The following is an 18,653-nucleotide window of genomic DNA, read 5'->3' on the forward strand; positions in this document are numbered from 1 at the left end:
CAGTCAGTCACCCATTCAGTCACTCGCTCAGTCACTAGTTCACTCACTCACCAACTCAGTCACACACTCAGTCACCCATTCAGTCACCCATTCAGTCACTCGCTCGCTCACCTACTCGTTCACCTACTCGCTCGCTCACCCACTCAGTCACCCACTCAGTCACTCGCTCACCTACTCGCTCACCCACTCAGTCACCCACTCACTCACCCATTCAGTCACTCGCTCAGTCACTCAGTCACCTACTCGCTCACCCACTCAGTCACTCACTCACTCACCCATTCAGTCACTCGCTCAGTCACTCAGTCACCTACTCGCTCACCCACTCACTCGCTCACTCACCTACTCGCTCACCCACTCAGTCACCCATTCAGTCACTCGCTCACTCACTCACTCACTCGCTCACCTACTCGCTCACCCACTCAGTCACCCACTCAGTCACTCGCTCACCCACTCAGTCACCCACTCAGTCACCCACTCAGTCACTCACTCAGTCACTCACTCACTCGCCTACTCGCTCACCCACTCAGTCACCCACTCAGTCACCCATTCAGTCACTCAATCAGTTAGTCACCCACTCACTCACTCACTCACCTACTCGCTCACCCACTCACCCACTCACCTACTCGCTCACCCACTCAGTCACCCACTCAGTCACTCGCTCACCTACTCGCTCACCCACTCAGTTACCCACTCAGTCACCCACTCACTCACCCATTCAGTCACTCGCTCAGTCACTCAGTCACCTTCTCGCTCACCCACTCACTCGCTCACTCACCTACTTGCTCACCCACTCAGTCACCCACTCAGTCACCCACTCAGTCACCCACTCAGTCACTTGCTCGCTCACCTACTCGCTCGCTCACCTACTCGCTCGCTCACCTACTCGCTCACCCACTCACTCGCTCGCTCGCTCACTCAGTCACCCACTCGCTCACCCACTCAGTCACCCGCTCAGTCACTCGCTCACCTACTCGCTCACCCACTCAGTTACCCACTCAGTCACCCACTCAGTCACTCGTTCAGTCACTCGCTCACCCACTCACTCGCTCGCCCACCTACTTGCTCACCTACTCGCTCACCCACTCAGTCACCCACTCACTCACCCATTGAGTCACTCGCTCAGTCACTCAGTCACCTACTCGCTCACCCACTCACTCGCTCACTCACCTACTCGCTCACCCACTCAGTCACCCATTCAGTCACTCGCTCACTCACTCACTCACTCACTCGCTCACCTACTCGCTCACCCACTCAGTCACTCACTCAGTCACTCGCTCACCCACTCAGTCACCCACTCAGTCACCCACTCAGTCACTCAATCAGTTAGTCACCCACTCACTCACTCATTCACCTACTCGCTCACCCACTCAGTCACACAGTCAGTCACCCATTCAGTAACTCGCTCAGTCACTCGTTCACTCACTCACCAACTCAGTCACTCAATCAGTTAGTCACCCACTCACTCACCTACTCGCTCACCCACTCAGTCACACACTCAGTCACCCATTCAGTCACCCATTCAATCACTCGCTCGCTCACCTACTCGCTCACCTACTCGCTCGCTCACCCACTCAGTCACCCACTCAGTCACTCGCTCACCTACTCGCTCACCCACTCAGTCACCCACTCAGTCACCCATTCAGTCACTCGCTCACCTACTCGCTCGCTCACCCACTCAGTCACCCACTCAGTCACTCGCTCACCTACTCGCTCACCCACTCAGTCACCCACTCAGTCACCCATTCAGTCACTCGCTCAGTCACTCAGTCACCCACTCAGTCACTCGCTCACCTACTCGCTCACCCACTCAGTCACCCACTCACTCACCCATTCAGTCACTCGCTCAGTCACTCAGTCACCTACTCGCTCACCCACTCACTCGCTCACTCACCTACTCGCTCACCCACTCAGTCACCCACTCAGTCACTCGTTCAGTCACTCGCTCACCCACTCACTCGCTCGCTCACCTACTTGCTCACCTACTCGCTCACCCACTCAGTCACCCACTCACTCACCCATTCAGTCACTCGCTCAGTCACTCACTCACCTACTCGCTCACCCACTCAGTCACCCATTCAGTCACTCGCTCACTCACTCACTCACTCGCTCACCTACTCGCTCACCCACTCAGTCACCCACTCAGTCACTCGCTCACCCACTCAGTCACCCACTCAGTCACCCACTCAGTCACCCACTCAGTCACCCACTCAGTCACTTGCTCGCTCACCTACTCGCTCGCTCACCTACTCGCTCACCCACTCACTCGCTCGCTCGCTCACTCAGTCACCCACTCGCTCACCCACTCAGTCACCCGCTCAGTCACTCGCTCACCTACTCGCTCACCCACTCAGTTACCCACTCAGTCACCCACTCAGTCACTCGTTCAGTCACTCGCTCACCCACTCACTCACTCGCTCACCTACTTGATCACCTACTCACTCACCCACTCAGTCACCCACTCACTCACCCATTCAGTCACTCGCTCAGTCACTCAGTCACCTACTCGCTCACCCACTCACTCGCTCACTCACCTACTCGCTTACCCACTCAGTCACCCATTCAGTCACTCACTCACTCACTTGCTCACCTACTCGCTCACCCACTCAGTCATCCACTCAGTCACTCGCTCACCCACTCAGTCACCCACTCAGTCACCCACTCAGTCACTCGCTCAGTCACTCACTCACTCACCTACTCGCTCACCCACTCAGTCACCCACTCAGTCACCCATTCAGTCACTCAATCAGTTAGTCACCCACTCACTCACTCACTCACCTACTCGCTCACCCACTCACCCACTCACCCACTCGCTCACCCACTCAGTCACCCACTCAGTCACCCACTCAGTCACTCAATCAGTTAGTCACCCACTCACTCACTCATTCACCTACTCGCTCACCCACTCAGTCACACAGTCAGTCACCCATTCAGTCACTCGCTCAGTCACTCGTTCACTCACTCACCCACTCAGTCACTCAATCAGTTAGTCACCCACTCACTCACCTACTCGCTCACCCACTCAGTCACACACTCAGTCACCCATTCAGTCACTCGCTCGCTCACCTACTCGCTCACCTACTCACTCGCTCACCCACTCAGTCACCCACTCAGTCACTCGCTCACCTACTCGCTCACCCACTCAGTCACCCACTCAGTCACCCATTCAGTCACTCGCTCACCTACTCGCTCGCTCACCCACTCAGTCACCCACTCAGTCACTCGCTCACCTACTCACTCACCCACTCAGTCACCCACTCAGTCACCCATTCAGTCACTCGCTCAGTCACTCAGTCACCCACTCAGTCACTCGCTCACCTACTCGCTCACCCACTCAGTCACCCACTCACTCACCCATTCAGTCACTCGCTCAGTCACTCAGTCACCTATTCGCTCACCCACTCACTCGCTCACTCACCTACTCGCTCACCCACTCAGTCACCCACTCAGTCACTCACTCACCTACTCGCTCACCCACTCAGTCACCCATTCAGTCACTCGCTCAGTCACTCGTTCACTCACTCACCCACTCAGTCACTCAATCAGTTAGTCATCCACTCACTCACTCACCTACTCGCTCACCCACTCATTCACACACTCAGTCACCCATTCAGTCACTCGCTCACCTACTCGCTCACCCACTCAGTCACCCACTCAGTCACCCACTCACTCACTCGCTCACCTACTCGCTCACCCACTCAGTCACCCACTCAGTCACCCATTCAGTCACTCGCTCAGTCACTCGTTCACTCAGTCACCCATTCAGTCACCCCATCAGTCACTTAGTCACCCACTCACTCACCCACTCAGTCACCCATTCAGTCACCCACTCAGTCACTTAGTCACCCACTCACTCGCTCACCTACTCGGTCACCCACTCACTCACCCACTCAGTCACTCAATCAGTTAGTCACCCACTCACTCAGTCACCCACCCACTCAATTACCCACTCACTCACCCACTTACCCACTCGCGCACCCACTCTCCCTGCCTGAGCATTTTGTATCATCAAACGCTCCCCTCCCTCAGCTCCTCATTGGTGATGGGGCAGTTGTTGAGACAGTGGGGAGTTTTCCATATCCTGCTCATGATCAGCTCCGATTTGACAGCAGAGGTCTCACTTCGAATCAGTCGGACGGCATTGCCTTTTCATCGGCTGTGTAACGCTGTGTGGAAGCTACCTGGTCTGTCTCTCCGCACGAAGCTTCAGGTCTTCTCAGCCACAGTCATGCCCTCCCTTCTCTGTGCTTGTGAAACTGTGGGGGTCGCTAGCCCCCGAGATCCCTCCCTCGATAATGCTAACGGCCGGGCTAGCATCATCAATCACCCCCCCGCTGCTAAGCGAACCGCTGCTAAGTTCCTCACCCATGGTGTGGGAGCCGTCGCCCGAGGATTCCCCTCCACCGCGGGTCCGCGTAGCAGGCATGGTTAATTACGTACGCGCACACCCACACACACAGCTCTGCACGGCACTCACTCTTGCGCCGCTCTGCGCCGCGCTGGCCGCTCACGTTACGATCGCGCACCTGGGGTACGCCGATTTCGCACGACGAGAGCTTACGCATACACCGTACCACACGCGTTCACACTTATAATGCGGGATCACACGAGCACACGCAAGCGGGGCACGCGCCGACACAACGACTCAAGTTGCCGCCGCCGTGCGCGCGAGATAAACCGTACAACAATGAGCAGCCGATTACGCGCTCGAGCCGCGGGGCTGGGGGTCAGGAACCCACCACCGCGCCGCACTTTACGCACGTAACGAGCACACGCAAGCGGGGCACACGCCGACACAACGACTCAAGTTGCCGCCGCCGTGCGCGCGAGATAAACCGTACAACAATGCGCAGCCGATTACGCGCTCGAGCCGCGGGGCTGGGGGTCAGGGACTCACCACCGCGCCGCACTTTACGCACGTAACGAGCACACGCAAGCGGGGCACACGCCGACACAACGACTCAAGTTGCCGCCGCCGTGCGCGCGAGATAAACCGTACAACAATGCGCAGCCGATTACGCGCTCGAGCCGCGGGGCTGGGGGTCAGGGACTCACCACCGCGCCGCACTTTACGCACGTAACGAGCACACGCAAGCGGGGCACACGCCGACACAACGACTCAAGTTGCCGCCGCCGTGCGCGCGAGATAAACCGTACAACAATGCGCAGCCGATTATGCGCTCGAGCACACGCAAGCTCGCACAAAGCTAACAGCTTCACTGCGCACCGCGGTTTCGCACACGCGAGCGGGGTGCACGCCGACACGACGACTCGTCCCCTCCCGCACTCGCGCGTGCACGTCAACACAAGTATCGTGCAAGGACGATTCTCCTCTCACACGGCTGCGTAGGCGCGCCAACACACAAAAGTGCTCTCCCCGGGCGTTAACACACACACCTCCGTACCCGCACCATCGTACAGAGACCACGGCCTTTACGCATACAACGACCACACACCCGCGAATGCAGTGCACGCTAATTCCACGTTCAAAAACACCCAACAACACGGTTTTGTTACTACGCTCGAGATTTTATTAACCCTTGTTAACCCACCGAGCCACCCGTGTGTGTGTACGAGCCAGCAAGGCGCTTCCAACCCACTCTCTAGTGGCGTGCAGCCCTATTCTATGCTGCGCTCTCTGTTACACCGCTTTCCTACTCGTCCTTACCCCGAACTAACCTTCTCCTACGGATCCTACTCTCCGCTCTGAGGTGTTGTAAGGCGCGTAATACGATACCGACTGTAGTCCTGGGTGACCTTGCGGCGCTCAGGTCGTCTTGCAGACGATCCAGCGGCTCGACCGATGACTCCCTCGTCGTTGAGCCCGTGTCACTACTCCAGAAGAAGAGAGTTCCCTACTGCCCCTGTGTTTTCTTTTAAACTATCCACATCAAAGGCTAGGCGCCCCCGTCCCGACCGCCTTGGTCTCTCGACCAATCCTGAGCCTAGGATTTCCCGCCCTTTTGCGATCCCGCCGGCCTTTGACCTTTTGGCTAATCAGCAGCCCCGGGTCCTGATCCTAGCTATCTGCCTTGCTGACCCGTGTTTGTGTTTGTATGCGTTTCTAACTGCGGGGCTCTCTGAGCTCGCCGTGGTCGTGCGATCTCAAATCCGCCCACGGCGCTGCAGTGTTACTTAGCCTGGGAAGGGTCCTGTCCAATTCACTGGCCCTAAGAAACCGTGGGGTAACCCCCCGAGGGGGCCCTCGGGTGAAAACTCAGGGTAGGTGACCCGACCACAAGGCCCTACGTGGGTGCGGGTGCGTGCTTATGTGGCGGGGGTGATGGGGGGCAGTGCAGTGGTGGAAGCCGGGCGGCTCCCTGGCTCGGCAGAGCGGCCCCGTCGTTGTGGCACCACATAGCCCCCCGGGGTGCCAGTCCCCGTCCCGGGTTGACTGGAGCACCTCGCCTGGGTTGCCCCCACGAGGTATCGCCGCGGGGTCCGCGGGATTCGCCCGGCCCTTGTGGCTGGCCTCGGGGGTGGCGGCTCCATCTCCTGGGGCTCCGGCGGTGGTCTCCTCCTCCATTCCAACGGCTCCCCTCGGCCTCTGGCACCTGCGGGCTGGGGAACAAACTCAGAGGCGGTGGGGTTTAAGGGTCGCCGTCCTCGTCGCCCCCGGCCCCGCCCGGGGCCCCTCGGAGCCCGGGGCTCCGTGGGGCCCATATACTGCGCGAGGCCCCCGGGCACGGGGGGTGGGGGGACCCCGGGGTTTCGGGGTACTTGGACGGCGGGGCTCCCCCCCTCGGGGGCTGCTCGCCACGGCTTCAGTCGGCGGATGTTGACCACCATCTCCCGGCCCCTCTCTCCTCCCTGAATCAGCACCGTCCATGGTGAGATCTGCCGTCTCACAATCCAGGGTCCTCGCCAGTAGGTGGTCAGCTTCCCCACCTGTCCGGCACCGACGCGGGGAGTGTACAGCCACACCTCGGAGCCCGCAGTGTAGAAAGAGGGCTCCATACGGGGTCGGGCGCCCTGCTCTTGCCGCTGGTGCGCGGCCTCTCCGTGCGGGTAGGCTCGGCCCCTGGCCCCTCGCAGGGTCTCCAGCAAGTGCTCCACGGGGTGGCTCCCTTCCTCCCGTTGCGGCGGAGGGACACCGAACAGCAGATCTGCGGGCAGGCGAGACTCGCGACCAAACATCATTAGGAACGGGGTCTGTCCTGTAGACGTGTGAACGGCGGTGGTGTAGGCGAACAGGGCATAGGGGAGGTGTTCGTCCCAGTCCTGTTGATTCGCAGCCGCCATGCGTTTAAGCTTCCCGGCCAGAGTCTGGTTCATCCTCTCTACCATCCCGTTCGCCTGGGGGTGATACGCCGTGGTTCGGTCCTTCTGAATCCCGAACTCTCGGCACAGCGCCTGGAATAGTTCGGCCTCGAATTCACTACCCTGGTCGGTAATGACTCGTTCGGGGATCCCGCACTTAAGTACGTAGTTTTCCACGAAGGCCCGGGCCACTACGAGGGCTGTTTTATCCGGGATAGCCACCGCCACGGGGTAGCGGGTGAAGTACTCCACCGCTACGAGAATATATCGGTTGCCCCGGTGGGATCGTGGAAAGGGCCCCTGCAGGTCGATTCCGACCAACTGATTCGTCCGACTGACTCGGAACGGCCTCAGGGGTACCTGGTACCTCGCCGGCTTTTGCCCACACTGCTGACAGGCCCGGCAGCCCTGCACCCAGGCGGCCACATCTTGCGCCAATTTAGGTCAGAGATACTGGCGACGCAGAGTCTCCCGGGTGCGCCGTTCCCCATCATGGCCCCCGAGCGGGTGGTCGTGTACCAGTCGTAGTAGTTGGGGTCGCACATGGGCGGGAACGCAGATGCACCCCGGCTGCCCAGCATCGGCCAGTTCCCTCACCACCCCGTTTTCTACACACAACCGGGCATACAAACCGCTCCAGGGCCCTGGTAGTGCATCCTTCTTCTCTCGCAGTGCCGCCTCCACCGCCGCCAGATCCGGATCGCGCTGCTGGGTCTGTCTCAGCTGCTCGTCGTTTAGGCCCGGGAAGGCGCAGCCGACGTCCTCCTGGATCCGTCCGATCGGGTCCCGAGCCGCGGGTCCCGCGCTTGCCGGGCGGTCGACGGGATCCTCAGTGCCACCTGTGAGGATCTCTGTGGCGCACACTGCACTCTCTCTCGCTGGGGGGGGGGGGTCAGTGGCCGCGGCCTCGGCCTCTCGGGGGTCCGTTGCCTGCCGGCAGCGTCCCCCCGTGAAACACGGGCAGGCCTCCTCCGCCCTCGTCTCGGCGTACACCGTGGGTCGCCTCGACAAGGCGTCCGCGTTTGCATGCGTCCGGCCAGCCCGATACTCGATTTGCAGGTTGTACTCCTGCAACTGCGCCAACCACCGGGCCATCTGCCCCCGCGGCTCCTTGAATGTAAGAAGAAACTGCAGAGCATAATGGTCAGTGCGTACGCGACATCTCCTGCCGTACAAATACGGCCGGAACTGTTTGCATGCGAAAATCACGGCGTACAACTCTTGGCGTGTCACGCAATAGTTCAGCTCGGCCCCACTCAAGGTCCGGCTGGCGTACGCGATGCCTCGTTCCGTCCTATCCTGTACCTGTGACAACACCGCGCCCAGCCCGCTGCTGCAGGCGTCGGTGTCCAAAATAAAATCGGTGGTAAAATCGGGGAAAGCGAGGGTGGGGGCGTGGGTGAGGTGATCTTTGAGAGTGGTGAAGGCCGTCTGGCAGGTCCCCGTCCACTGGTAGGGGTGCTTGGGGGAGGTGAGTTGGGTGAGAGGGCGTGCAATCTCGCTGAATCCCTTTACAAATCGACGATAATAGGTGGCGAGCCCCAAAAATGATCTGATCTCCGTCAGATTCCTTGGCCGTGGCCACTCCACTACGGCGCGTACCTTCTCCGGATCGGTGTGCACGCCTGCCTCGCTGACGCGATGCCCGAGGTACCCCACCTCGCGTTGTGCGATGTAACACTTACGTGGCTTGAGCTTGAGATGAGCCGCTCGCAGTCGCTGGAACACCTCTCGAAGCCTGGACCAATGCTCAGACAAAGATCTACTGAACACTATCACATCGTCCAAGTAAATCAAGCACTGTTCCCATTGCAAGCCCCGCATCACCAACTCCATCAACCGCTGGAACGTCGCGGGCGCGTTAGTGAGTCCGAACGGCAACACTCGAAACTCAAACAGGCCCATCGGGGTGGTGAATGCTGTTTTTGGCCGATCCTCCTCCGTCATCTCCACCTGCCAGTAACCGGACGCTAGATCGAGGGTGGAAAAATACCGCGCTCCTGCGAGACTGTCGAAGGTGTCGTCAATGCGGGGTATGGGGAAGGCATCGCCGAGCGTGACTGCATTTAGTTTACGGTAATCGACGCAGAACCGGGTTGACCCATCCTTTTTCGTTACTAGTACCACCGGGGCTGACCAGGGGCTCGCCGAGGGCTGAATTATGTTATCGCGAAGCATGTCCCCAACCGCCTCTTTGATCTGGGTGCGTTTGGGTGCGCCCACTCGGTACGCAGGGAGTTTGATGGGTTGGGCTGCACCGGTGTCAATTTGGTGCTTAACAAGGTCGGTCCGACCCACGTCCGAGTCGTGTTCACTGAACACGTCGGCATACTCCCGCAGTAACTCGCACAGCCGATCGGCCTCTCCCTTAGGTAAATCCGCCCATGGCACATGTAACGCGTCGAGCAGGGGGACGACCTCGGCTCGGGGAGTCGGGCCGACTCGCCAGGCCAGGTCCTGGTCACCCTCCGAACGACCGGGGTCCTCAGCCCAGAGTGCGAACACCGATTCGTCAGAGTGGCGTGCGTGCAGGGGGTGTACAGTGGCGATCGGTGTGCGCCGTCGCAGTATCGCTGGGGTGTTGTGCGGGTTAAACATCCGCATAAACAATCGGTCCCCATCTGCGTTTACCAACGTGGCGGATCCCACGACCCCATATCGTTTTGCCAACTCCGGGTGAGGAGTTAGCATTACCTCCCCTGATGGTCGGAGCGCGGGGTCGGTGGGGGATGTTGCCACCGGCACCAGCATCTCGGTGAGCGGCCCGATGGTGACTGCCGTCGCCAGGATAGCGGCCACAGGTGCGAAGCGCGTCGGTTCTCGTCCCAGGAACGGTATCCGCTCGCCGTTGCTCTCCACGGTGGCGCATCGCTGGCGGGGTTGCACGTTGAGTCCCAGCCGTTCTAAGAGGTCGGTACCTGCGATACACTCGTGACACAACGCACTCGACACGTAGAACTCCTGGGTGCACACCTGGCTGCCTATGCGGACCTCTAAGGTGGCTCTCCCCAGCAGCCCCATTCCGGCTCCGCTCGCCGTGTGCAGCGCGCGGTCCGGTGCCTGCAGGTGACGCACGTCGACCCCGATCGCGCTGCAGTACGCTGCGCTCACGAGCGAGGCCACCGCCCCCGTGTCCAGCAGGATTCGGGTACGCACTCCGTTTACCTCCCCTTCCACCAGCGACGTGGCCCCCGTGATCCCCGCCACCAGCTCCCACAGCCAGTCGCCAGGAGTCACCGTTTCCGTGGGCGTTGTTGCTGGAACCTGTGTGGAGATCACTCGCTCGCCATTATTCTCATTATCGTCTATTTGTATCGGGACCGTGTCGATTGCACCCCTAGTTGGTCCGCTTTCTAGGGGGCGTTGGAGTTTAACCCCCGCGTCTGCCTAGCTCGGGTGATTTCAGGACAGTCTCTCACTAGGTGCCCCCGGCGATCGCACATATAACATGCCCGGGGAGGGGGGGCAGCTCCATAGTGGGCCCCCTGCCCACTCCCTCCCCCCCCCATTACGCCGCTGTCCACCCTCCGCCTCTAGTCGGGCTACCCTTCCAGATAACCCCCCTACCGTGGCGCGTAGGTCCCCAATTTCGGATCGGATGGTCTCAACGGAGGATTGCAGTTTGGTCATATTTTTATTTGCTTCCTCGCGTACCTGGGTTACCCTTTCACCTACGTGAGTTACCCTCTCACCAACTTGGGTTATCATATCTCCCATGCCGGCCTGTAACCCGGCTACCCACCCCGGGGTCGTCTCGCTGGGTCTCTGTGGCTCTCTTTCCCGGCCCCTTACCGTCCTCGCGAGCTCCTGTTCCTCCTCCTCGTCTTCCGAGAGCAGGCTCGCAATGGCGCGCTCTCGTCCCAGCCCCCGGAGCTGCGCGCGTTCGCTGTGAATTCTTTCACACTTACGTGCGCGCTCGACAAGGGTGTTAAAGGGAAGACGTGGGCAGCTCATGTCTGGCTGCCACCACGCCGTGCGAGACAGGTACCGCTGGATTTTCTCAGCGGCCAGTTCCTCAATAACATCAGTTGCGTACCCCGGGCGTGCGATCTTTGTTAACTCGCGCACATCCTCGGCGTAATCACGTAGATCTTCGCCAGGTTGGCGACGGCGCGCCTCTAAGGCCGATTTTGCTTCCTCCTCGTCACGCGTGCCAAAACGCTGATCGAGTCGGCGCATCAGCTCCTCTAGCTGTGTCTGTGCGCTCGCGGGTAACGCTTCTACAAAATCGGCTGCCCGCCCATCAAGATTCATATTAAGTTGACGTACTGCCTGCGCGTCCGTCCATCCATTAATTTCCTTGGCCCCTAAGAGATTGCGGACGAATGCCTTCCACGAAGGGGCCCCCCGGCCGGTAAATATTAGTCTTATTTTAGCGTGAGGTAACGCGGGGGTCCGTACCGCTTCCGACACCAATTTGTGGGGGTCGCTAGCCCCCGAGATCCCTCCCTCGATAATGCTAACGGCCGGGCTAGCATCATCAATCGCCCCCCCGCTGCTAAGCGAACCGCTGCTAAGTTCCTCACCCATGGTGTGGGAGCCGTCGCCCGAGGATTCCCCTCCACCGCGGGTCCGCGTAGCAGGCATGGTTAATTACGTACGCACACACCCACACACACAGCTCTGCACGGCACTCACTCTTGCGCCGCTCTGCGCCGCGCTGGCCGCTCACGTTACAATCGCGCACCTGGGGTACGCCGATTTCGCACGACGAGAGCTTACGCATACACCGTACCACACGCGTTCACACTTATAACACGGGATCACACGAGCACACGCAAGCGGGGCACGCGCCGACACAACGACTTAAGTTGCCGCCGCCGTGCGCGCGAGATAAACCGTACAACAATGCACAGCCGATTACGCGCTCGAGCCGCGGGGCTGGGGGTCAGGGACCCACCACCGCGCCGCACTTTACGCACGTAACGAGCACACGCAAGCGGGGCACACGCCGACACAACGACTCAAGTTGCCGCCGCCGTGCGCGCGAGATAAACCGTACAACAATGCGCAGCCGATTACGCGCTCGAGCCGCGGGGCTGGGGGTCAGGGACTCACCACCGCGCCGCACTTTACGCACGTAACGAGCACACGCAAGCGGGGCACACGCCGACACAACGACTCAAGTTGCCGCCGCCGTGCGCGCGAGATAAACCGTACAACAATGCGCAGCCGATTACGCGCTCGAGCCGCGGGGCTGGGGGTCAGGGACTCACCACCGCGCCGCACTTTACGCACGTAACGAGCACACGCAAGCGGGGCACACGCCGACACAACGACTCAAGTTGCCGCCGCCGTGCGCGCGAGATAAACCGTACAACAATGCGCAGCCGATTACGCGCTCGAGCACACGCAAGCTCGCACAAAGCTAACAGCTTCACTGCACACCGCGGTTTCGCACACGCGAGCGGGGTGCACGCCGACACGACGACTCGTCCCCTCCCGCACTCGCGTGTGCACGTCAACACAAGTATCGTGCAAGGACGATTCTCCTCTCACACGGCTGCGTAGGCGCGCCAACACACAAAAGTGCTCTCCCCGGGCGTTAACACACACACCTCCGTACCCGCACCATCGTACAAAGACCACGGCCTTTACGCATACAACGACCACACACCCGCGAATGCAGTGCACGCTAATACCACGTTCAAAAACACCCAACAACACGGTTTTGTTACTACGCTCGAGATTTTATTAACCCTTGTTAACCCACCGAGCCACCCGTGTGTGTGTACGAGCCAGCAAGGCGCTTCCAACCCACTCTCTAGTGGCGTGCAGCCCTATTCTATGCTGCACTCTCTGTTACACCGCTTTCCTACTCGTCCTTACCCCGAACTAACCTTCTCCTACGGATCCTACTCTCCGCTCTGAGGTGTTGTAAGGCGCGTAATACGATACCGACTGTAGTCCTGGGTGACCTTGCGGCGCTCAGGTCGTCTTGCAGACGATCCAGCGGCTCGACCGATGACTCCCTCGTCGTTGAGCCCGTGTCACTACTCCAGAAGAAGAGAGTTCCCTACTGCCCCTGCGTTTTCTTTTAAACTATCCACATCAAAGGCTAGGCGCCCCCGTCCCGACCGCCTTGGTCTCTCGACCAATCCTGAGCCTAGGATTTCCCGCCCTTTTGCGATCCCGCCGGCCTTTGACCTTTTGGCTAATCAGCAGCCCCGGGTCCTGATCCTAGCTATCTGCCTTGCTGACCCGTGTTTGTGTTTGTATGCGTTTCTAACTGCGGGGCTCTCTGAGCTCGCCGTGGTCGTGCGATCTCAAATCCGCCCACGGCGCCGCAGTGTTACTTAGCCTGGGAAGGGTCCTGTCCAATTCCCTGGCCCTGAGAAACCATGGGGTAACCCCCCGAGGGGGCCTTCGGGTGAAAACTCAGGGTAGGTGACCCGACCACAAGGCCCTACGTGGGTGCGGGTGCGTGCTTATGTGGGGGGGGGTGATGGGGGGCAGTGCAGTGGTGGAAGCCGGGCGGCTCCCTGGCTCGGCAGAGCGGCCCCGTCATTGTGGCACCACAAAACGTGGAAACCTCTAATGAAACATTTGCTGGCATGCATTTGATCCATCCTGGGTTTAACCAGGCTGGATTGTGTGAGGAGCTCACAAATCCTTGAAAGATCTGGACACAGTTCCATCAGTGAGCCCCTCAGGTGGGCAAAGCTGCGTTGACTGGGTCATTTCGCCCGCATGCCCAACCACCGCATGCCTAAACAGCTTTTGTTCGGCCAAATCGAAGGGGCTAAACGGGCGCGGCACGGGCTAGAGAAGAGATGGAGTGCTGAGTGGACTTGACTGGTACCAGCGGTGTCAAGATCGGCCTCTGTGGAGGAGGCTCCTGAAGGACGCTACTGGGCAGTTGGAGGCAGTCGCCCTCCACCAACAACGGAGGGCGGAGGGGCGACACTCACAACAACGAGCGGAGTGCCGGGCGGCTAAAACACAGCAAGTTGGCACAGTGGGGAGTACAGCTAGTGCATCTGGCAGTCGGTCAATCAACCTTTGGCACATGCTGGGTCTGTCCCGTGTATTGTACGCATGTTAAACATCTTTCACAGCATACGTAGCCAACCGCGCTAATCGGAGGGGCGGGGAAAGCACAACAATCTAAACACAAGAGGCAGTTCTAAATAAATCAGTTTTCAATCTCGATGATGTCAAAGTCCATCATAGCTCTCAGTGGCTTCCTCACCTGCCAGCGGTGAGCCTTCAACACTTCACGAGGACTCAAAGTGCACCTAGCCTGGCACAGTGGGGAGCACAGGGCGGTGCATCCTCCAGCCGTCTCAGTCAGTCAACCCATGCCACCACCTGGGTCTGTCCCGTGACCTCCTCCTGCACCTAGCCTGGCACACCAGGGCACCCATGGCACCTGCTGGGTCTGTCCCGTGACCTCCTCCTGCACCTAGCCTGGCACACCAGGGAACCCATGGCACCTGCTGGGTCTGTCCCGTGACCTCCTCCTGCACCTAGCCTGGCACAGCAGTAAACCCATGGCACCACCTGGGTCTATCCCGTGACCTCCTCCTGCACCTAGCCTGGCACAGCAGTCAACCCATGGCACCACCTGGGTCTGTCCCGTGACCTCCTCCTGCACCTAGCCTGGCACAGCAGTCAACCCATGGCACCTGCTGGGTTTGTCCCGTGACCTCCTCCTGCACCTAGCCTGGCACAGCAGTCAACCAATGGCACTTGCTGGGTCTGTCCCGTGACCTCCTCCTGCACCTAGCTTGGCACAGCAGTCAACCAATGGCACTTGCTGGGTCTGTCCCGTGACCTCCTGCCAGCAGCGAGCCTTCAACACTTCAAGTGTAGGCCTCAAAGCACACCTAGCCTGGCACAAGTTTCGTGATGACGTCACCACCAATTATTGGCGAATGGCGGTTGTTGTTGTTGTTGCCAGACTGCTACCCGTGCCCCATGGCACAATGCGGTTGTTGTTGTTGATGTTGTTGTATTTGTTGTTGTTGGTGGTGGTATTTGCAGGCTGCTACCCCCGTGGTGCGGTGCACCTCCTATGAGCACACACACGTACACGTACACACACACACGTACACACAAACACGCTCATGTACACACACGTACACACACACGTACACACACACGTACACACACACACACGCTCATGTACACACACGTACACACACACACGTACACACACACGTACACACACACACGTACACACACAGTCACGTACACACACACACACGCTCATGTACACACACGTACACACACACACACGTACACACACACACGTACACACACAGTCACGTACACACACACACACGCTCATGTACACACACGTACACACACACACGTACACACAAACATACACACACACACGTACACACACACACACGTACACACACACACGCTCATGTACACACACGTACACACACACGTACACACACACAAGTACGCACACACGTACACACACACGTACACACACACACACGCTCATGTACACACACGTACACACACACGTACACACACACACGCTCATGTACACACACATATACACACACGTACACACACACACATGTACACACGCTCATGTACACACACGTACACACACCCACGTACACATACACGTACACACACACATACACACACGTACACACACACACGTACACACACGCTCATGTACACACACACACGTACACACACACACATGTACAATGCGGTGGTGGTTGTTGTTGTTGATGTTGTTGTGTTTGTTGTTGATGTTGTTGTTGTTGACAGGCTGCTACCCGCGCTGCGTCAAGGCTCGCCCCTACTGAGACGAGGAGTCACACCGCTGCGTTAGTGCCTCGCTATTGATGTTGTTGTTGTTGTGTTTGTTGTTGATGTTGTTGTTGTTGACAGGCTGCTACCCGCGCTGCGTCAAGGCGCGTCCCTACTGGGACGAGGAGGCCCACCGCTGTGTGGCGCTGCGTGAGTGCCCCTGCTACGTGGACGACGTCCGCCTCGACCACAACGCCACCAACGTCATCGTCGCCACCACCACCACCAGCGGCAATGTTGCCGTCGTCAAGACATGGTCAGCGATTCACACACAGGCTGTACCATCGACTAGCATCGTACCATAGACTCACATGGTCCATAGACTCACATGGTCCATAGACTAACATTGTACCATTCTCTAACATTGCCCACAGACTAAGTGCGTGTGGATGCTCTAACCTGAGTGCCGTCTCTCTCTCTCTTCTCTTGCAGCGACTGCGTGAGCGGTGTCCCCCAGTGCACAGACCTCACCTCCACTACTCCGGCTGCTCCCACAAGCCCAGCGGCTCAGTTGTCATCGGCAAGTCCCACCAAACCAGACTCCGATCATTCATCAGCCAGTCCCACCAAACCAGACTCTGATCATTCATCGGCAAGTCCCACCAAACCAGACTCTGATCATTCATCGGCAAGTCCCACCAAACCAGACTCCGAACATTCATCGGCAAGTCCCACCAAGCCAGATGTGGCGCACACCACGCTGTCGACCAGCCCCTCGCCAGTGTCTGGCAAGACTCCGGCGTCAACCACGGTGAGGAAGACTCCCGCGACTCAGGAAACGACCGCCACCTTGAGCTCCCCGGGCCTCACGACGTTCACCTCCAACGTGGCCTCGACGGAGTTCACCGTGAAGCCCGCCGAGTGGACGCCCTGGCTCAACGTGTCCGTGCCGACGCCGGACAATGAGGGGGACATCGAGACCATCGAGAGGATCAGGAGCACGGGCGTCGACGTCTGCTCGGAGCCCGTGGGCGTCCAGTGCCAGGCCGTGATGTACCCCGGCCGCGACATCTCCACGCTGGGGCAGAAGGTGATCTGCGACCGTCTCATCGGCCTCATCTGCCGCAACGCCGACCAGAGCGGGAGCAAGCCGCTGTGTCTGGACTACACCGTCAAGTTCTTCTGCGGACCGGTGACCAGGCCGCCGCCGACGAAGCCGACCGCCGCGACATCTTCCGTCGCTTCGGGAGTGTCGTTGAGTTGGGTTACGACTCCGCCCTCGGAGGACGCCAACTCCACGGAGCCCGACATCAAGCCGGCCGAGTGGACGCGCTGGTTCGACGTGGACGCGCCCACGCCGGACAATGAGGGGGACATCGAGACGATCCAGAAGGTTAGGAGCACGGGCGTCAGCGTCTGCTCGGAGCCCGTGGCAGTGCAGTGCGAGGCCGTGATGTACCCGGGCCGGGACGTCGCCACGCTGGGGCAGAAGGTGATCTGCGACCGTCTCGTCGGCCTCATCTGCCGCAACGCCGACCAGAACGGGACCAGGCCGCTGTGCCTCAACTACGCCGTCAAGTTCTTCTGCGCCCCACCGACCAGGCCGCCGACGACAACGACCACGAAGCTGACCACCGTGGTGACGCCGTCCATCGCTCCACCCGTGTCGTTGAAATCGGCGTCATCCCCGACCCCAGCGGACAGGTGAGGGTCAAACTGTCTCGTCCAACATCGCCGGGCTTAAGTCTGCAGCTCCCGTCGTGCGTGCAGTAGTCAACTGCTCAGGGGTATAGCGTCGTTAAAAATAAATACGTGCCTATGGTGGTCGACTTATCTCGTGGTTACTATGAGGAAGGGTCATTTCCCAACAACGTGACCCATTTTCTTGGTTCTTTCGGTAAAGTCACGTAGAAGGGAAGTAATAAAATAATAAAAATGAAACATAATAAAATAATTCTCACGACATTTCGGCCACAACACAAGCAGCCGTCCTCAGGTGATGAATGAAACACCACCAAGCTTGGAGCGTATATTTATGCTGGGTTGGAGGGGGGAAGGAGAGCGCCTTGACAAAATCAACAGGAATTTTAGCATATTTATGGGAAATGCGTAGGAGGTGGGCGGGGGGTTTCAAAGTCATATTATGCCCGTGCATTATGCAGGATTAGCAGCATCAAAGGGAGGGGATGGGGGTAGCATTAACAAACGGAAGGAATGCGTTGTGGCCGAAACGTCGTGAGAATTGTATTTTATTATGTTTTATTTTTATTATTTTATTACTTCCCTTCTATGTGACTATACCGAAACAACCAAGAAGATGAATCCCTACAGTCACGAAAGCTTTAAATCGAAAAATAAATACGCACTTATGGTGGTCGACTTATCTCATGGTTACTATGAGAAAGGGTCATTTCCCAAAGACGTTACCCATTATAGATTTATTTCTGACAATAGAATTTGTTTTTGGTTTAGATCACGTACATATTCAACGTGTCGTGAAACCCGCCACCACCCGGCACGGCCAGTTGGTAAGGTTTGTCATTGACAGTTGTAAACGTTGTATTGGGTTTACTCTCCAGCACACACACTGGCCTGCTGAACTAGCAACGAATTGCCACGTTTTGTTTACGTGGCAAACCTGGATGATTGGCTGTGTCGGGTGGTGGAGGGTT

The 18,653-nt window shown here is 58.7% G+C and overlaps 1 protein-coding gene across 1 annotated transcript in view; it reads left to right on the forward strand.

The window, feature by feature from the left end:
* LOC133359918 (mucin-5B-like) overlaps positions 1 to 18,653 on the forward strand; it is a 50,315-nt gene that overhangs the window by 10,749 nt on the left and 20,913 nt on the right. The window contains exons 12-13 of the mRNA XM_061578478.1: positions 16,123 to 16,297; positions 16,474 to 17,685. Of these exons, the coding sequence (XP_061434462.1) occupies positions 16,123 to 16,297; positions 16,474 to 17,685 (1,387 nt within the window). The remainder of the gene's footprint in view (positions 1 to 16,122; positions 16,298 to 16,473; positions 17,686 to 18,653) is intronic.

This window comes from Lethenteron reissneri, chromosome 66 (genome assembly GCF_015708825.2).
Source record: "Lethenteron reissneri isolate LAM-NWPU_2019-01 chromosome 66, ASM1570882v1, whole genome shotgun sequence".
Lineage (NCBI taxonomy): Eukaryota > Metazoa > Chordata > Hyperoartia > Petromyzontiformes > Petromyzontidae > Lethenteron > Lethenteron reissneri.